Raw genomic sequence first — 20,133 nt, 5'->3', positions numbered from 1 at the left:
GTTCTACAACGTACTGAAATTCAGCAATAATGACACATCTTAAAAAGTATTCAGATTGCTGACAAGATGTGGTAAATTTGATAGACGAGCCATCTGATTTTGAGTCAGGAAAAACCATTTAATTTGTCAATTAAATACAAACAATATGAAATAAAATGAAATTACTGCATTTTTTACTGGGAAATGTTATTAATGTTGTCATACAATTCATATGAATACAGCAGTTTATTACAGTATCTTGGTTTTTAGTTCATCCTTAAAAACATAAGGAAACACATTTAAGGTTGTAGTTTCCCAGAGTGAAAGTGTAAAGGGTTGAAATCCACTCTAAAATTAAGCACCCCTTATATTTGTCATTTTGAATACAATGCAGTATTATACTGAATCTAACTTAATAACCTTTTCATGGAAATTACCTTCAAGACCGCTAGGGGGAGCTTCCTGCTCGGGATCAATAGATCTGCGTTTCGTTCGTGGATTTTCAAATAAATCTACCGTTGAAACGCTAAACAACTTCATCGCCTGTCGTCTCTTATTATACACTATAGGTTGGTAAAGACAAATATAAGGATTAGGTTTCGAAAGGATAAAAATATCTAGCATGTAATTATTATAAAGGCTTTGATTAGGTTCGTGTACTGTGGCAATAAATGTGTTTTAACGAGCGCTATCCAGTGCTCGTCGACAGAGCTAGCCACTAGCTAACCATATAGCTAACGTGGTCTGTGCTAATACTGATGCACCGTTAACGTTAGTCGTATGTAAGGACATACTGTGGACGATAGCAAACGTTACTCTAAATTAAGTGATGTATTTTCAGTAGTCAGTTTGAATCCTATGAGGTTTACGTTTTCATTAACGTTATTGGTGCAATGAATCGTAGTAACACAAGTACACGGAAGATTGTGTAATCTTATAGTCAGTGACATACATTCAATGAACAGTTCATAAAATGGCGGTCGCCATGTGAGTTTGTAGAGGTCATGAATGTGTGTTATTAAACAAAATACGATGTGTTGTGTGTTGAAATGGGATCTCAACAACCAAAATAAGAGTGTTGATAATCAGTAGGATCAGTATTAAATTTATAAAGAGTATGCCATTATAATAACAGTATAGCAGTATGCTGCAATCTCAAGGGTCCAAACTAGTGCATTAATCGCATTGAAGAGTAATTAATTTAAATGCTCTATTGTTACCTTGTGTGATTTATGGTAATTGTGACGTGATACTTAACTGTAACCTATGGAGGGATTTAAACATATTATACATTAGACCAGTGCCATTCCATAAAATGGGAAAAGAAAAGGTTATTCATATTTCTTATTGTGACTACTGATTAAAGGTGAAACACATTGCTATTTTAATGGTTTTGCTGTCATATGGAAATTTCTATGTAGGCCTACATTGGTTTAAAGAAGTTTACGGCTTATGGAAGTGAATGAAAGCATGGATTACATGTCTCATTGTTAATTGTTATCTATTTGGTTATTTACTTACCTGAAGTGGCACGTTTTAATACCACTTGTGTGTATAACCGATATGTAAAGAATTTTAAAATAAATCTACTGTTGAAATGCTAAACAACTTCATCACCTGTCATGTCTCTTATACACTACAGATTATCCAACCTCTGACCCCTAGTGGAGGGCGGGTAACAATTTTGGGGCTCGACCACGATTTGCGCCCTCTACAGGTCGGGAGCTACACCGAACTCTGGGATTCTAATTCCAGTTTCCCAAACCAACGTATACGTGACCAACTTCAGATATCCAGACATGTCTGCACTACGACAACTACGATGGGAAATTCCAGCAACAACTTCACCTGTTGACCAGTGCTGCTGAAACACATTCTCCTCCAGCTTGCAAAGTCCATCGGAGCAGTGGTAGAAGAGGATATTCCAGGTGCCGGTGGAACAGATGTGGACCTCTGACTTCAATGTGGACTTTTTGAGAAGTGACCAGTTGAGAAGTCTAGAGGACCGAGGTATGGCCCACCTGCTACTCTTCAATGATCACCTCCAGGGACTTCAAGCACTGCCAACATCTGATGGAGAGTCTGCACCCAAGATTTGTGTCCTGCCATCACCAAGTCCAGCGACAGAGACTGAAAACGTAGCCTACCACCCACAAATAGACCTAAACAAACACACGTGGCTACACGCGTGGGCACACCTATCCAGAGAGCAGGGGGCATAGCCCTTTTCAATATAACCCCAGAATGGATTTTGTACTGGTGAAATTAAATTAATTCAAATTGTAGCCAATTGTAGCTTACCGTGATAAATAAATAGCTCTGCCTCTCATATGTGGGTAGATAGAGGTATAGGCTGGGGGGTGGTTGGGTGGGGGTAGGCTTGTTGGTGGGTTTAGGTGGGGGAGGGGCAGGGTGGGTGGTGTTTCACACCCCTTACTCTTCCTCCACAGAGACAGAGCAGCAGAATCAGCGAGTTCCTCAGGGCTTTCCATACCCTGGTAAAGAACCTCCTGAAGGCCCTCTTGTTTCCCATGTCATACAGGAGTGTCCCCTTATCGTTAATATCACTGTAAAACCTGAGAGTTCAGTGTCATGAAATCACAATTGTTTTACTATGGCAACTATCTGCTCAAGTATTCACTGGTCTTTACACATTTAGTTAATCCTTAAAAACATAAAGAAGCACATTTAAGGTTGTAGTTTCCTAGAGTGAAAGCACTGTGTAAAGTACTTAATTCATCCTCCCTCTCCATATCCACGGCCGTACGCACCTACATCCACCATCGTGAACCGGTACTGTGCATCACATGCGGCCATCAGGACAATTGAATGAGTCCCCTTGTAATTAAAATAGTCGCTCCCCGCAGATGGTGGCGCCTTGATGGTAGCGTGCTTCCCGTCGATGGCACAGACACAGTTGGGAAAGTTCCACAGCCTCCAAAACTTTTTGGAAATCTCCTTCCACTCGGCAGCAGATGGGACGGCGAGAAACTCCTCTTGTAGGGCGCGCCATAGCGCACGGGTTACCTCTACCACGATTTTAGACACAGTTGTTGACCCCATTCGGTAGCTGGAAGCCACACTTTGCTGCGAGCTACCAGAGGCCAGATGCGCAGGGTTACAGCCAACCTCTCCTGAACAGAAATCGGTTGCTTGTGACTGCTTTGATGTTGTACGTAAGGGGAGATACGATGGACCAAGTCGTCAAACCGATTCGCGGACATGCGAAAATACTTAAAATGATGCTCTGGATCCATTTCTCGCATGTCGCGGACGAGGTTAAACTCTCCCTGCTCCTCTCTTCTGCTGTTTAAGGGGCGGACATTCCACCTTCTCTCACGCCTTCCTTCTTCCAATAAAAGGAGATTGAGGATGACCTCCTCTTCCTCCAACAGCAGAACATCTATTTCATCACCGGGCATTGCCATCTCGCTTGGGTAAAAAGGTAAACAAACCAGTATGACGCGTCTACTGTTGCTATAGAGACTATTTGCGCACACCTCAGTGCAGCGTCTACGTTGCCATGGACACAGGATGCGTCAGTGAGCCGGTGTATTGAGTATAAATGCCCGGAGCTCATGGCTGTGAGCCGTGAGCCAACGGCTCATGCCTGTGAGCCGTGAGCCAAGGAGGTATAAATTGGGCTTAAGGTTGTAGTTTCCCATTGTGAAAGCGTTGTGTAAAGTACTTACTTCATCCTCCACCTCCACAGCCACCGCCATTACAGAGCTGGGGATGGCCTCCTCGGGAGGGCAGAGGTGGTTGGAGGCCTCGTCAACTGACACCACCATGGTGGAGGTGTCGTGGGACTCCTGCAGGACAGTTAAATTACAGACGACCGCTCTACCTCCTCAGCTAATGCCGCCCCCATTATGGTGATCATTATGAAATGACTGAAATGAAAATGAAAGCACTGTGTAAAGTACTTACTTCATCCCCCATCTCCACAACCTTCACTGTCACACCAGTGGTGGGGACGACCTCCTCGATGGTGGAGGTGTCGTTGGTCTCCTGCAGGACAGTTAAATTACAGTTCCAGTCATTTGGTTTTTAGTTCATCCTTAAAAAGATAAGGAAGCACATTTAAGGTTGTAATTTGTGTAAAGTGCTGTGTAAAGTATTTACTTCATCCTCCACCTCCATAGCCACCGCCACGCCAGTGCTGGTGGTGTCATGGCTCTCCTGCAGGACAGTTACATTACAGTTCCAGTCATTTGGTTTTTAGTTCATCCTTAAAAAGATAAGGAAGCACATTTAAGGTTGTAGTTTGTGTAAAGTGCTGGGTAAAGTATTTACTTCATCCTCCCTCTCCACATCCACCATGCTCCGGACGACCTCCTCGATGGTGGAGGTGTCGTTGGTCTCCTGCAGGAGTTACATTACAGTTCTAATCATTTAGCAGCTGCTCTTCTACAGAGCGACTTCACACTTTACAAACAAACCATTTTTGCAGATATTTAATTCAGCAGTTCAGATGAAGGGCCTTACTCAAGGGTACAAAAGCAGTCGTGGGTCTCCTGCAGGACAGTTAAATTACAGTTCCAGTCATTTGGTTTTTAGTTCATCCTTAGGAAGCACATTTAAGGTTGTAGTTTCCCAGAGTGAAAGCGTTGTGTAAAGTACTTACTTCATCCTCCACCTCCACAGCCACCGCCATTACAGAGCTGGGGATGGCCTCCTTGGGAGGGCAGAGGTGGTTGGAGGCCTCGTCAACTGACACCACCATGGTGGAGGTGTCGTGGGTCTCCTGCAGGACAGTTAAATTCCAGACGACCGCTCTACCTCCTCAGCTAATGCCGCCCCCATTATGGTGATCATTATGAAATGACTGAAATGAAAATGAAAGCACTGTGTAAAGTACTTACTTCATCCTCAATCTCCACAACCTTCACTGTCACACCAGTGGTGGGGACGACCTCCTCGATGGTGGAGGTGTCGTTGGCCTCCTGCAGGACAGTTAAATTTCAGTTCCAGTCATTTGGTTTTTAGGTCATCCTTAAAAAGATAAGGAAGCACATTTAAGGTTGTAGTTTGTGTAAAGTGCTGGGTAAAGTATTTACTTCATCCTCCCTCTCCACATCCACCATGCTCCGGACGACCTCCTCGATGGTGGAGGTGTCGTTGGTCTCCTGCAGGAGTTACATTACAGTTCTAATCATTTAGCAGCTGCTCTTCTACAGAGCAACTTCACACTTTACAAACAAACCATTTTTGCAGATATTTAATTCAGCAGTTCAGATGAAGGGCCTTACTCAAGGGTACAAAAGCAGTCGTGGGTCTCCTGCAGGACAGTTAAATTACAGTTCCAGTCATTTGGTTTTTAGTTCATCCTTAGGAAGCACATTTAAGGTTGTAGTTTCCCAGAGTGAAAGCGTTGTGTAAAGTACTTACTTCATCCTCCACCTCCACAGCCACCGCCATTACAGAGCTGGGGATGGCCTCCTTGGGAGGGCAGAGGTGGTTGGAGGCCTCGTCAACTGACACCACCATGGTGGAGGTGTCGTGGGTCTCCTGCAGGACAGTTAAATTCCAGACGACCGCTCTACCTCCTCAGCTAATGCCGCCCCCATTATGGTGATCATTATGAAATGACTGAAATGAAAATGAAAGCACTGTGTAAAGTACTTACTTCATCCTCAATCTCCACAACCTTCACTGTCACACCAGTGGTGGGGACGACCTCCTCGATGGTGGAGGTGTCGTTGGCCTCCTGCAGGACAGTTAAATTTCAGTTCCAGTCATTTGGTTTTTAGGTCATCCTTAAAAAGATAAGGAAGCACATTTAAGGTTGTAGTTTGTGTAAAGTGCTGGGTAAAGTATTTACTTCATCCTCCCTCTCCACATCCACCATGCTCCGGACGACCTCCTCGATGGTGGAGGTGTCGTTGGTCTCCTGCAGGAGTTACATTACAGTTCTAATCATTTAGCAGCTGCTCTTCTACAGAGCGACTTCACACTTTACAAACAAACCATTTTTGCAGATATTTAATTCAGCAGTTCAGATGAAGGGCTTTACTCAAGGGTACAAAAGCAGTCGTGGGTCTCTTGCAGGACAATTAAATTACAGTTCCAGTCATTTGGTTTTTAGTTCATCCTTAGGAAGCACATTTAAGGTTGTAGTTTCCCAGAGTGAAAGCGTTGTGTAAAGTACTTACTTCATCCTCCACCTCCACAGCCACCGCCATTACAGAGCTGGGGATGGCCTCCTTGGGAGGGCAGAGGTGGTTGGAGGCCTCGTCAACTGACACCACCATGGTGGAGGTGTCGTGGGTCTCCTGCAGGACAGTTAAATTCCAGACGACCGCTCTACCTCCTCAGCTAATGCCGCCCCCATTATGGTGATCATTATGAAATGACTGAAATGAAAATGAAAGCACTGTGTAAAGTACTTACTTCATCCTCAATCTCCACAACCTTCACTGTCACACCAGTGGTGGGGACGACCTCCTCGATGGTGGAGGTGTCGTTGGCCTCCTGCAGGACAGTTAAATTTCAGTTCCAGTCATTTGGTTTTTAGGTCATCCTTAAAAAGATAAGGAAGCACATTTAAGGTTGTAGTTTGTGTAAAGTGCTGGGTAAAGTATTTACTTCATCCTCCCTCTCCACATCCACCATGCTCCGGACGACCTCCTCGATGGTGGAGGTGTCGTTGGTCTCCTGCAGGAGTTACATTACAGTTCTAATCATTTAGCAGCTGCTCTTCTACAGAGCGACTTCACACTTTACAAACAAACCATTTTTGCAGATATTTAATTCAGCAGTTCAGATGAAGGGCTTTACTCAAGGGTACAAAAGCAGTCGTGGGTCTCTTGCAGGACAATTAAATTACAGTTCCAGTCATTTGGTTTTTAGTTCATCCTTAGGAAGCACATTTAAGGTTGTAGTTTCCCAGAGTGAAAGCGTTGTGTAAAGTACTTACTTCATCCTCCACCTCCACAGCCACCGCCATTACAGAGCTGGGGATGGCCTCCTTGGGAGGGCAGAGGTGGTTGGAGGCCTCGTCAACTGACACCACCATGGTGGAGGTGTCGTGGGTCTCCTGCAGGACAGTTAAATTACAGACGACCGCTCTACCTCCTCAGCTAATGCCGCCCCCATTATGGTGATCATTATGAAATGACTGAAATGAAAATGAAAGCACTGTGTAAAGTACTTACTTCATCCTCAATCTCCACAACCTTCACTGTCACACCAGTGGTGGGGACGACCTCCTCGATGGTGGAGGTGTCGTTGGCCTCCTGCAGGACAGTTAAATTTCAGTTCCAGTCATTTGGTTTTTAGGTCATCCTTAAAAAGATAAGGAAGCACATTTAAGGTTGTAGTTTGTGTAAAGTGCTGGGTAAAGTATTTACTTCATCCTCCCTCTCCACATCCACCATGCTCCGGACGACCTCCTCGATGGTGGAGGTGTCGTTGGTCTCCTGCAGGAGTTACATTACAGTTCTAATCATTTAGCAGCTGCTCTTCTACAGAGCGACTTCACACTTTACAAACAAACCATTTTTGCAGATATTTAATTCAGCAGTTCAGATGAAGGGCCTTACTCAAGGGTACAAAAGCAGTCGTGGGTCTCCTGCAGGACAATTAAATTACAGTTCCAGTCATTTGGTTTTTAGTTCATCCTTAGGAAGCACATTTAAGGTTGTAGTTTCCCAGAGTGAAAGCGTTGTGTAAAGTACTTACTTCATCCTCCACCTCCACAGCCACCGCCATTACAGAGCTGGGGATGGCCTCCTTGGGAGGGCAGAGGTGGTTGGAGGCCTCGTCAACTGACACCACCATGGTGGAGGTGTCGTGGGTCTCCTGCAGGACAGTTAAATTACAGACGACCGCTCTACCTCCTCAGCTAATGCCGCCCCCATTATGGTGATCATTATGAAATGACTGAAATGAAAATGAAAGCACTGTGTAAAGTACTTACTTCATCCTCAATCTCCACAACCTTCACTGTCACACCAGTGGTGGGGACGACCTCCTCGATGGTGGAGGTGTCGTTGGCCTCCTGCAGGACAGTTAAATTTCAGTTCCAGTCATTTGGTTTTTAGGTCATCCTTAAAAAGATAAGGAAGCACATTTAAGGTTGTAGTTTGTGTAAAGTGCTGGGTAAAGTATTTACTTCATCCTCCCTCTCCACATCCACCATGCTCCGGACGACCTCCTCGATGGTGGAGGTGTCGTTGGTCTCCTGCAGGAGTTACATTACAGTTCTAATCATTTAGCAGCTGCTCTTCTACAGAGCGACTTCACACTTTACAAACAAACCATTTTTGCAGATATTTAATTCAGCAGTTCAGATGAAGGGCTTTACTCAAGGGTACAAAAGCAGTCGTGGGTCTCTTGCAGGACAATTAAATTACAGTTCCAGTCATTTGGTTTTTAGTTCATCCTTAGGAAGCACATTTAAGGTTGTAGTTTCCCAGAGTGAAAGCGTTGTGTAAAGTACTTACTTCATCCTCCACCTCCACAGCCACCGCCATTACAGAGCTGGGGATGGCCTCCTTGGGAGGGCAGAGGTGGTTGGAGGCCTCGTCAACTGACACCACCATGGTGGAGGTGTCGTGGGTCTCCTGCAGGACAGTTAAATTACAGACGACCGCTCTACCTCCTCAGCTAATGCCGCCCCCATTATGGTGATCATTATGAAATGACTGAAATGAAAATGAAAGCACTGTGTAAAGTACTTACTTCATCCTCAATCTCCACAACCTTCACTGTCACACCAGTGGTGGGGACGACCTCCTCGATGGTGGAGGTGTCGTTGGCCTCCTGCAGGACAGTTAAATTTCAGTTCCAGTCATTTGGTTTTTAGGTCATCCTTAAAAAGATAAGGAAGCACATTTAAGGTTGTAGTTTGTGTAAAGTGCTGGGTAAAGTATTTACTTCATCCTCCCTCTCCACATCCACCATGCTCCGGACGACCTCCTCGATGGTGGAGGTGTCGTTGGTCTCCTGCAGGAGTTACATTACAGTTCTAATCATTTAGCAGCTGCTCTTCTACAGAGCGACTTCACACTTTACAAACAAACCATTTTTGCAGATATTTAATTCAGCAGTTCAGATGAAGGGCCTTACTCAAGGGTACAAAAGCAGTCGTGGGTCTCCTGCAGGACAATTCAATTACAGTTCCAGTCATTTGGTTTTTAGTTCATCCTTAGGAAGCACATTTAAGGTTGTAGTTTCCCAGAGTGAAAGCGTTGTGTAAAGTACTTACTTCATCCTCCACCTCCACAGCCACCGCCATTACAGAGCTGGGGATGGCCTCCTTGGGAGGGCAGAGGTGGTTGGAGGCCTCGTCAACTGACACCACCATGGTGGAGGTGTCGTGGGTCTCCTGCAGGACAGTTAAATTACAGACGACCGCTCTACCTCCTCAGCTAATGCCGCCCCCATTATGGTGATCATTATGAAATGACTGAAATGAAAATGAAAGCACTGTGTAAAGTACTTACTTCATCCTCAATCTCCACAACCTTCACTGTCACACCAGTGGTGGGGACGACCTCCTCGATGGTGGAGGTGTCGTTGGCCTCCTGCAGGACAGTTAAATTTCAGTTCCAGTCATTTGGTTTTTAGGTCATCCTTAAAAAGATAAGGAAGCACATTTAAGGTTGTAGTTTGTGTAAAGTGCTGGGTAAAGTATTTACTTCATCCTCCCTCTCCACATCCACCATGCTCCGGACGACCTCCTCGATGGTGGAGGTGTCGTTGGTCTCCTGCAGGAGTTACATTACAGTTCTAATCATTTAGCAGCTGCTCTTCTACAGAGCGACTTCACACTTTACAAACAAACCATTTTTGCAGATATTTAATTCAGCAGTTCAGATGAAGGGCCTTACTCAAGGGTGCGACAGCAGCATTTCACCTGGGAAACTAAGCTAAAATATTTCTGTTACAAGCCCAGTTTCAACCATTATGCTATACTGCGATACTGCTGGCCTATTTATTAAACTTAAAAAGCAATTAGATGCCATAATGTTTGGTACCACAGTCTGTCTGCTTGGTTGTTGCTGTGTACTTAATGTGGATTACACTTCCCTTTTAATGGAGAATAAATTAATAGTGTCACCTGGGTTAAAACTGGGTTATTTTTAAATGACTGAAATGAAAATGAAAGCGCTGTGTCCGCTACTTACTCTATCGTCTATCTCCAGCTCTTCCACAATAGTATTCATTATACATGGCTTCTTTCAAGGTTGTGGGTTGTGGGTCTCCTGCAGGATAGTTAAATTACAGTTCCAGTCATTTGGTTTTTAGTTAATCCTTAAAAACATAAGGAAGCACATTCAAGGTTGTAGTTCCCCAGAGTGAAAGCGCTGTGTAAAGTACTTACTTCATCCTCCATCTCCCCCACATCCACCACCACACCAGTGCTGGGGGTGGCCTCCTCGACATGGCAGAGCTGGCTGGAGGCTTCTGCCATTGTGACGATGGAGGTGTCGTTGGTCCCCTGCAGGACAGTTACATTACAGTTCTAGTCATTTAGCAGGTGCTCTTCTACAGAGCGACTTCACACTTTACAAACAAGTGATTGGCTATCGGCTGTCATGCAAGGTACCATGAACGTATGAACGTATATAGCTTCACTAAAGTTGATAGTTTTTTTTTGTCCTTATTACTATTTGTATTTCTAAGCGTATTACATGAATCTATTATGGTGTGCATGTCATTGAATTTAAGTACATGTATTTCATATCTAAATTTGCTATCATGTTATTGCTGTAAAAATGTGATGTCTGCTGCTGGCCTGTTTGGGGGTCAAAAAAATTGCTGTTCGATATATACTTACCAGTATGTGGGTCAATGACATGACGTGCAAATTTCTGTGTCCGAGTGCATTATTTCCTTGTAAAATAATTAGATTAATTCATGACATATATCACGTCCTTCTATAAAACATATTTAGTCTGAATACATATTGAGTACATTCAAATAATTTTTTTTTTTTCATGTTTTGGCATCTCAAACCCCCAAAATGTCAGGTGGCACAACTGTCCGAGCAAAGGTACAGACTAAGAAAACTATTAAAAATAGTATTTTAATGATAATAATTTCAAAATAAAATGCTATGGCATGATTTTATGTTTGAAACCTTTCAAATAAACCAATTTTACAAGTACCAATAGTTTTAAAGCTATTGAGATAATGGGAAAACTTTTGTCCGGCATTTGTATGTTCTCAAATGTCAGGGTGGCACAACCGTCAATATGGGGCTTTTATTATGAAATGAAGAGGTAATAACAGTAAACAGGATATTGCGTCATCAAGAGGACCCCAAGTGACAGTTATACCTGAGTGAAAAGGTTTGTAGATCTCTCTCAAATATTGATAAAAATAGCTCGTTTTAATACGTAGGTAGGCTGGCAACACTTTCCACGTCAGGTGGTACAACCAGTGTAAAACTAGGAAAATGTTATTTCATCACAAAACTCTTTATTACATTTTTAAATTTTATGTATGAATTTGATAGCAATGGCAAAAGCTAATACAGGCGTCCAAGTAGAAGCCTGTTTAATTTGAAATTAGTTGCAATAGTCAGGTGGCGCAACCAATAAGTCAGGTGGCGCAACTGCCGGGAATCTCATTATATGAAATAAATAATGTTATTAAAAGCTCTAAGATTATCTATTACATTACTAACAAATGTTTATTAGTTTTAAGTTAAAGATATTATACACTTTCAAACCTTGCAATTATTCAACATAGTTCCTGTCATTACTAATTACCAGGTGGTGCAACCAGGTAAAATATATATTTAAACCAATAAATAATAGGTTAACATGAACAAATGGTTGATAACTATGATGTGAATAGCTATTGTATTTAATGCATTCATTCGTATATTTTAGAAATTATTTTTCTGTCTTGAAATGTAAAATAGGATGCTAAAGATACCAAATACCTGGCTACTAGATTGCAATAGTCTTGAATTATTATAAATACAAAACACAACCACAAAAGAATAATGTGTTCGGCAATTTAAAGGATAAAGTTAAAAATACAGTTAAAAAAATGATTTAAACATTTTGAAATGTTATACAACAAGTGAGACTTGTTTAGACACATTGTTCCAGATTCAAAAATATGCATTACATCCATTTTGAACAAACTTAAAAAAAAAAAAGCTTTTTAGAAGCTTTATTCGTCATTGACCCATGTCCAGATGGAGCCTCCCCAGAACTAAGCCATTCAACCAAAGATAATTACATTACATTACATTACATTATTGGCATTTGGCAGACGCTCTTATCCAGAGCGACGTACAACAAAGTGCATACCCATAACCAGGGATAAGTTCGCTGAAAGACCCTAGAGGTAAGTACAATTTCAACTGCTACCTGTACAACAAAGATAAGGACAAGGGCCATTTTTTTTTTTTTTTTTTTTTGAACAAACAAACAGAGCAAAAGTGACCAAAGTTAACTATCCAAACACTGCTTACCTAGCCAACTAAAAATACCGATACACAAAGCAAGTCACAGAGACAACAATTAAGGTTCACAGGGAGGTAGGGAGGGATGGGGAGAGGTGCTGCTTGAAGAGGTGCGTCTTCAGCTTGCGCTTGAAGGTGGGGAGAGATTCTATAGTTCTGACCTCAACGGGGAGTTCGTTCCACCACCGTGGAGCCAGAACAGACAGTAGTCGTGAGCGTGATTGCTGAGTAACCTACGCCTTAATACTCTAATAAATTGCTATTGTACCATACGTATTGTACCAGAATGTAGTCCTGACTGAACTGCGTTTCTGCCAATTTGTGCCATAAAATAACTTGTGCCAGTTTGGTTATTGATATATTTCACATTATATTTTATGATCTGTGACATCACTTTCCACCCCAAGTAACTCCAAATGGCTCCAAAGTAGTCTTGGTCATTTGTGCTATATTTGATTTGTTAAGTGCCGTTATGTTTATTTAGATTTTATTAACAACAAGCTCTGAATCAGCCCAAAGTCGTGTCATTCGTTTGTGCTTGGTTTGTGCACAGTTGTGCCGTAAAAATGATTGTGTTGGTATGAAACGGTGCTGTTTGCGTCGGCATGAAGTGGCACCGGAGAGCAACGTTGTGGGAAACCATATTCCCCAGACCCGCATCAGTGCTCTCTGCTGTCAACTGGGGCCATCGTTGTATGGGTTATTTGTGAATAATGAAACAAATCCCCCCCCATATCCTTCGGAGCTGCGTGGGAAACGCTAGGAAAAATAAGCGCTTTTCAGTGTATCTGTGAACGAATTAAAAGTTGTGTATAATTGAAACAACTGAAAGTATCTTAGACCTGATGATTAATATGCGAAGGTTAGTTTGAAATAAGTGCAAGAATAGTACATGATTATCAATTTTCAAAAATATTGCAACACAAACATGCATATTTATACAAGCATACAGTAAAGTGCACGTGTGCACACACACCTTACATTTTGTAATTGTGTAAAAAAAATTATATAACCAGTCGAAGAAAGAATGTGACTATCATACTACATGCAATGATGGATTGTAATCAAATGTGTAACACTGTAAAGTTGTCCTCAAAGAGCCTGATGTAAAGTGGGCATACAATAATATATATATAAATTGCAATAATGAAAAAGTTACTATTTCATGATCGTTTAAAGCTATGTGCAACATTTCCTCAAAGCAAAATTCCCAGAAATATGCCTTGATTTGGAAAAACAACATTTATTATTCATAACTAATGGCAGAACAGCTTTCTCATTGTTTCAAAACGTTTTTTTAGTTCATATACCATATGTGTAGCAGTTCTGGTTGTTATTAAAAAGTCATTAAAAACAGAACAATTGTGACTTTAATTATGCCTTTAACAATTATGCCTGTCGTGTTGTCGCACATGGGAGCAACTTCCTGTTGGCAGGTGGAGTTCACTGGCACAACTAAATTCATGTAGGAAAAGAGAGGCTTCAGAAAATACTGTAATGGAAAATCATGCTACGAGAGGCTTTTCGCTATCCTTTGTGAATAACACAACATGTGGTTGTATTTTAGTTTTTTCAGATACTGTCATGGTGTGATTTGAAAGGTCATCATATTTCCCCAAGACAAAGGAGGATCTTCTGCAGAAGGCCACGCAGTGTCCAAGAGCATCCTTCAATGGTCCTGGTATGAATGCAACAGTTCCTCGTAGTGTGAACGACTGTTGAGTTGCAAGTTGACCGGAAATTCAGACACAGGGTAGTAAGTGTCAGCACTTGTTTCTATGCACAGCAGTAGTGTAGTTGTGTGTGACTGAGCCACTGCAGATACATTTCTGTGACGAAGGGTCTTTGCTTTTCAAGCTGTCTGGGCACTCTTCAGGTGTCTTCAGTGGCCGCAGACATGTGGATGGATTGAGCAGTAGCCCTTTCACTCCTCCTGCCTGTAGAATACCTTCATTGACTGAAAGGAGTGGGAATGTGTGAATTGAATGTCCCATACCCAGACTGCAGAGTGGGGAGGAGCACTGACTCTTAGTTGTCACGCTCACAGCTTGCTTCATTGTTGTGGAGATGAAATGAGAAACGTGGCATTCGGCCGTCACCTGCTCAGTGCCCGACTTCAGTTGCACAGATTCAAATGTGGTGGACAGCGTTTTTGCCCTCTGTGCGTAAGTATCCCGTTCCACTCCCTTTGTAGCTATAGTTTTAACCAAATTAAACATTTCAATGGGGTGTTCTTCTCTGTTGACATAGGCTAATTGCCAAAAGCCTGACTGTCACAGAATGCACAACAGAGACATTGGCCAAAGGAATTAAAGGCACTGGTATTGGTTACACTGACAAGTGTTTTGCCACTTTTAACAGGCTGTTTAGCCAGGTAGCAATGCAAGCGAGGAATCACATATTGCTTCTTTTGGCACAGCTATCTCATCTTACCCCTTGCCCTGAGTGGTTACATCCGGACTCAACAGTGAAAAGAAAAAACTAAATTGGTCTTCTAAGAAATGGTAACTACCTGGCTAAACAGCCTGTTAAAGTCAGCAACACTTGTCAGTGTAACCAATACTTGTGCCTTTGATTCCTTTAGTCAATGTCTCTGTTGTGCATTCTATGACAGTCAGGCTTTTGGCAATTAGCCTATGTCAACAGAGAAGAACACCACATTGAAATGTTTAATTTGGTTAAAACTATAGCTACAAAGGGAGTGGAACGGGATACTTACGCACAGAGGGCAAAAACGCTGTCCACCACATTTGAATCTGTGCAACTGAAGTCGGGCACTGAGCAGGTGACGGCCGAATGCCACGTTTCTCATTTCATCTCCACAACAATGAAGCAAGCTGTGAGCGTGACAACTAAGAGTCAGTGCTCCTCTCCACTCTGCAGTCTGGGTATGGGACATTCAATTCACACATTCCCACTCCTTTCAGTCAATGAAGGTATTCTACAGGCAGGAGGAGTGAATACGCTTCAAGCAGCACTCGAAGAAGGGCTACTGCTCAATCCATCCACATGTCTGCGGCCACTGAAGACACCTGAAGAGTGTCCAGACAGCTTGAAAAGCAAAGACCCTTCGTCACAGAAATGTATCTGCAGTGGCTCAGTCACACACAACTACACTACTGCTGTGCATAGAAACATGTGCTGACACTTACTACCCTGTGTCTGAATTTCCGGTCAACTTGCAACTTAACAGACGTACACACTAAGAGGAATTGTTGCATTCATACAAGGACCATCGAAGGATGCTCTTGGACATTACATGGCCTTCTGCAGAAGATTCTCCTTTGTCTGGGAGAAATATGATGACCTTTCAAATCACACCATGACAGTATCTGAAAAAACTAAAATACAACCACATGTTGTGTTATTCACAAAGGATAGCGAAAAGCCTAGCATGATTTTCCATTACAGTATTTTCTGAAGCCTCTCTTTTCCTACTTGAATTTAGTTGTGCCAGTGAACTCCACCTGCCACCAGACAACTAATCCCTTAAAGACATAGTACAACCAGTACTGCTACACATATGGTTTATGAATTTAAAAAACGTTGAGAAAGCAGTACTGCCATCAGTTATCAATAAAAAAAATTGTTTTTCCAAATCAAGGCATCTGAAGTTAAAATGTGAAGTTTGCTGTGAGGAAATGTTACTTTGAGGCACATAGCTTTAAACGTTCAAGTGTCAATGCTTTCCCAGATGCTTGACAATCATGTAACGGTAGCACACGGAAATGAAATAAATACGCAAATAATGTAATTAATCCTTTTTTAACCATGGGCGCGAAGGTTAGCCTAGCAATGCAATCAAGCGTCCAATGTCTTTCAACTGCTCGATAGTAAACAGACATAGCCTAGCAATGCAATCAAGCGTCCAATGTCTTTCAACTGCTCGATAGTAAACAGACATAGCCTAGCTTGCTAGCACGCTGGGTTAAACAGAACTTACAACTCTTGTCTGTCCCTGTGATAGCCGCCATAAAACTAACAATTACATCTCTCATATGTCATGTTTCATTCATTTTCTAACATTGTCTGACTACCATTTTGCTCATTATCCTACTTATGTTAGTTTGACTGTTTTATAAGCGAATTTAACTATGCTAAATTCTTACTGGCGCATACGATTCTCCTTCAGGACTTTGACCAATAGCATTTGAAATCGCATATATCCCATGATGCTCTAGTAAAGACGCTTTATTGTCGTTTTATTTTATACACGTTATGTACAGTTATTGTTATGCAATCATTTACATCGGAAAACGTTTAATATATATTGTACTCATGATAATACTTAATATGATGTACGATTACAACTGGGATAAAACCAAAAAAACTTATAAACACCACGAATGTATATTTTGCGTTGGAAGATGGAGTTTTCCCTTGTTCACTGTGTCGTTAAAAAGGGCGTGTGCCGTGACTGGTACAGGGAAGGGGTGGGTAACTGCTCCCTCTCTGCGGAATCGATAGCAAGAGATTTCGGACGCACAATTTTTGCAAATTTGGGCTGCTGATGACCAATAGGTCTTGGCGCCCCCGATTAGCCGTAAATGGAAGACTTATATGTAACACCGAATAGAGTGAAATAATATCTGTTAACAAAGAATTACATTGCTTTAATTCACACGTTATCCGACTAGTTTTTGGCGAAGTTAAACGTAATGTGCCATGTCACAAACTGTGCTCCAATCCAGTTAATCCACTACAGGTCTTTCGGTATGTGGTAGAGATTTGCGTGATGAATATGCAGCAACTGTATGATGGCATCATGTCAACATGTCAACAACTCTTCTCCAGCACTTTACTGAATCCACGCCATGAAGAATCCAGGCTGTTCTGATGGCAAAATTAGGTCCAGCCCACTACTACAAAGGTGTACTTAATAAAGTGGTCACTGAGTGTATGTGACTGACATACTACGACATACAGGTCGCAGTGCTATGAAAAGACTTTGCTAATTAATGCAGGCCATAGTTAACTGCCTTTTTGGTATACGAGGCTGCTCTTTAAAATAAAAAAATAAAAATCCACCTGATTAGCCAAAATGTAGGTGCAATATTACTACGCGAGGTTACCCTTTTGACATGACTGTCTGCGCCCAGGGTGCTGTTGGGGCAAAAATATAGCTAACCTCCACACAGGGAGGATCAGATGACAGGGAGACAGAGACCTGATGAGAGGGAAGGTATATTACTCTGAGGGGGAAATGGAGCCGATAAAACGCCAAGCATTCAAAAAGAGGAGGGAGAGAGGGATGAAACATTTATGTACACAGACAGGAGACCCTTACAGCTCTTACTGACGAACAGGGCGCATAATAATCAGATCCGGACACACAGGACAGACTCAGACAAATAACTCAAGTCTTTATTTTTTCCTTGTTTATAAAATTCCCATCCTTGGCATGCTATTGGTGAGAGATTAGTTCTCGGTAAGGGACCGTCCTCCCATTATTCCATTGCTGCTGTCATCTGGCGACTTTTTTAGACATTAAAAAAGATACAAATAAATATCTTTTTGAATGCTTTTTCCTTCTTCTTTTTTTTTTTACCGAAAAAATTGTCTCTATGCGTTTGGCCTCCAGCCTATATTAACTGGTAAATAAAACAAATCAAATCTAATTTGATTTAGAAAAATCTATCAAATTTCTAAATCTAGAAATTCAGACTCTTTACACCAACATACGGATTTACATTACAGACCAGAGTTTAGTCCTTAGCTTATCAAATCTTTCATTTTTACAGGAATTGTCACACAATCACTCCATCCCAATAAGCAGTGAATATTGCTGAACTTAGGAAAGGCTGTTTGTAGACAGCGTTGTGAAGTCTCTTGGGCTGAGAGTTTAAAGATGGGAAACGCACGTTGAAGAATGTCAATGATTTGGCCGTTCAGTTGATCCTCTTCTGGCCTCTGTCAATGAATCATTCAGCAATCCTCATAACCTCATCAAGGTTATTTGAGGAAGAACAAAATAAAATAATGTGAACATTTTACAGTTAATCAAAACCCAAAATGAAATACCCTTCTGTGTACATTTTTGTAGGTACAGGCTAAAGCATTTGCATCTTAATTAAGCTGACAAAGGCTCAGTGCTCCAATTCCTCTGCGCTGAACACAATGCATGATATGCTGAAAAATAAACTAGCATAACAACAAACTTGCAGATAATCTGCCCCAGAACCACACCAGACGCTCACATACACAGACGCTCACGCTCGCTCTCACACACACACACTTCCTCAACACAGATATTGGTGAACTCCAATACACATAGTCACAGGCTCCCAACGCAACAATGCCAGCACACTGCCTCCCAAAAAAAAGGACAAATCACAGCTTCTATCCTTCATCCCAAAGCGTTTGAGCAGCTTTGTACATCACGGTCAACTCTGCGTCACTTTGTGTGAGTGAGCGCAGCGTCTCGGGAATGGGAGATCCCCACGCTACACCATTACATGCATTACTGTCAGATAAAAAAAAGCCTGGTAATTATTCAATCATTTACAAAATCAGTCATCTGAATGGAGGAGGCTACACTGAGGCAGCATTACCAGCTGTAGAGCTGAGGAATTGCCCTAGAAGCCAAGCCCAGGGTGCTGGGGCGGCCATTTTGTTTGACCCCGTGCAGCACTCCAACTGCCACCTTGCGTCCACCCCCGCAACTCACATTAAAGCAGACATTGACATAACCAAACAAGCTACACTGAAGGACAAAAAAAAAAAAGAATTACAACAAAAATTTTACTAAAAACAACCTGAAATATACTGAGAATAAACCAATGGTAATAATGTGCATGAAGGTCGCCCTCGATTCGTAATGAATACGTGCAGGAGAGGATGCAGCCTCCCTGCATCTGGACAGGAACGTTGTGAGAAGGTTGTGAGTCTTTAAAAGCGGAAGGGGAAGTACTACAGGGTCCGCTCCGCCCGCTACTCGTGAGTGTGATGTCCGCGGGGAGAGAAGAGTCACAGAGGGCCGCTCTTCGTCGGGAGCGGCGTCCTCTTCCTCCTGTCCCGTCCCGTCGCTCCGCACCCCCGTGGGCGTGAGCGCGATCCTGTCTCACTGCGACACGGTCTCTCCCGCCGCTTCGATCCCGTGCTGCTGTAGTTGGGCGCGCAGGAGCGCGTTTTCGTTCTTCAGCTCCTCGATCTGCAGCAGGAAGAGAGAACCAGTCACTCACAGGCAACAATTCCGCCAGCGTTAGCTTCCCCATAGCAGAGATAGAACCCTTTACCCAGGGCTAGCTTCCCTGTTGCAGAGCGAGAACCCTTTACCCAGGGTTAGCTTCCCTGCAGCAGAGCAGGACCCTTTACCCAGGGCTAGCTTCCCTGTAGCAGAGATAGAACCCTTTACCCAGGGCTAGCTTCCCCATTGCAGAGAGAACCCTTTACCTAGGGTTAGCTTCCCTGCAGCAGAGCGAGAACCCTTTACCCAGGGCTAGCTTCCCTGTTGCAGAGAGAGAACCCTCCACCCAGGGCTAGCTTCCCTGTAGCAGAGATATAACCCCTTACCCAGGACTAGCTTCCCTGTAGCAGAGATAGAACCCTTTACCCAGGGCTAGCTTCCCTGTAGCAGAGATAGAACCCTTTACCCAGGGCTAGCTTCCCTGTAGCAGAGATAGAACCCTTTACCCAGGGCTAGCTTCCCTGTAGCAGAGATAGAACCCTTTACCCAGGGCTAGCTTCCCTGTAGCAGAGATAGAATCCTTTACCCAGGGCTAGCT

At 42.8% G+C, this 20,133-nt stretch overlaps 2 protein-coding genes and 1 non-coding gene across 5 annotated transcripts in view; 1 reads left to right on the top strand and 2 right to left on the bottom strand.

Annotated features, from left to right (window-relative positions):
- Nucleotides 1-181: 181 nt before the first annotated feature.
- Nucleotides 182-16,536, bottom strand: LOC133137339 (uncharacterized). 3 transcript variants are annotated; one of them, XM_061255558.1, is made up of 29 exons: nucleotides 16,519-16,536; nucleotides 10,310-10,426; nucleotides 10,113-10,190; nucleotides 9,624-9,692; nucleotides 9,429-9,509; nucleotides 9,191-9,310; nucleotides 8,860-8,928; nucleotides 8,665-8,745; nucleotides 8,427-8,546; nucleotides 8,096-8,164; nucleotides 7,901-7,981; nucleotides 7,663-7,782; nucleotides 7,332-7,400; nucleotides 7,137-7,217; nucleotides 6,899-7,018; nucleotides 6,568-6,636; nucleotides 6,373-6,453; nucleotides 6,135-6,254; nucleotides 5,804-5,872; nucleotides 5,609-5,689; nucleotides 5,371-5,490; nucleotides 5,040-5,108; nucleotides 4,845-4,925; nucleotides 4,607-4,726; nucleotides 4,276-4,344; nucleotides 4,105-4,161; nucleotides 3,910-3,990; nucleotides 3,672-3,791; nucleotides 182-3,411 (listed from the first exon to the last, which is right to left on the bottom strand). In XM_061255558.1, the coding sequence occupies exons 3-29, from the start codon at nucleotides 10,149-10,151 to the stop codon at nucleotides 3,391-3,393; spliced, it is 2,277 nt and encodes a 758-aa protein (XP_061111542.1). In that variant the 5' UTR covers nucleotides 10,152-10,190; nucleotides 10,310-10,426; nucleotides 16,519-16,536; the 3' UTR covers nucleotides 182-3,390. The 3 variants fall into 3 exon arrangements, with proteins under 3 accessions (XP_061111542.1, XP_061111543.1, XP_061111544.1); XM_061255559.1 differs by lacking the exon at nucleotides 16,519-16,536 and adding an exon at nucleotides 16,353-16,430; XM_061255560.1 differs by lacking the exon at nucleotides 4,105-4,161.
- Nucleotides 16,537-16,806: 270 nt separating this feature from the next.
- On the top strand, nucleotides 16,807-16,944 carry LOC133138053 (U11 spliceosomal RNA). Its single transcript, XR_009709671.1, has one exon. It is a non-coding gene; the product is annotated as a U11 spliceosomal RNA (small nuclear RNA).
- An 803-nt stretch (nucleotides 16,945-17,747) lies between these two features.
- Nucleotides 17,748-20,133, bottom strand: part of usf2 (upstream transcription factor 2, c-fos interacting) — a 9,645-nt gene continuing 7,259 nt past the window's right edge. The window contains exon 10 of the mRNA XM_061256380.1: nucleotides 17,748-19,559. Within this exon, the coding sequence (XP_061112364.1) occupies nucleotides 19,470-19,559 (90 nt within the window). The 3' untranslated portion in view covers nucleotides 17,748-19,469. The remainder of the gene's footprint in view (nucleotides 19,560-20,133) is intronic.

This window comes from Conger conger, chromosome 9, assembly GCF_963514075.1.
Source record: "Conger conger chromosome 9, fConCon1.1, whole genome shotgun sequence".
In the NCBI taxonomy this organism is placed as follows: Eukaryota; Metazoa; Chordata; class Actinopteri; order Anguilliformes; family Congridae; genus Conger; species Conger conger.
The sequence above is the reverse complement of the archived record's forward strand: the minus strand, read 5'-3'. Positions and strand labels throughout refer to the sequence as shown.

Excerpts from the sequence above, each read along its gene's own strand:
- LOC133137339 (XM_061255558.1), bottom strand. The coding sequence starts at position 10,151 with ATGAATACTATTGTGGAAGAGCTGGAGATAGACGATAGA. Across the intron at positions 8,746-8,859 it reads ATGTGGAGAGGGAGGATGAA|GAGGCCAACGACACCTCCAC; the intron begins GTAAATACTTTA and ends ACTGTCCTGCAG. Across the intron at positions 7,019-7,136 it reads TTGTGGAGATTGAGGATGAA|GAGACCCACGACACCTCCAC; the intron begins GTAAGTACTTTA and ends ACTGTCCTGCAG.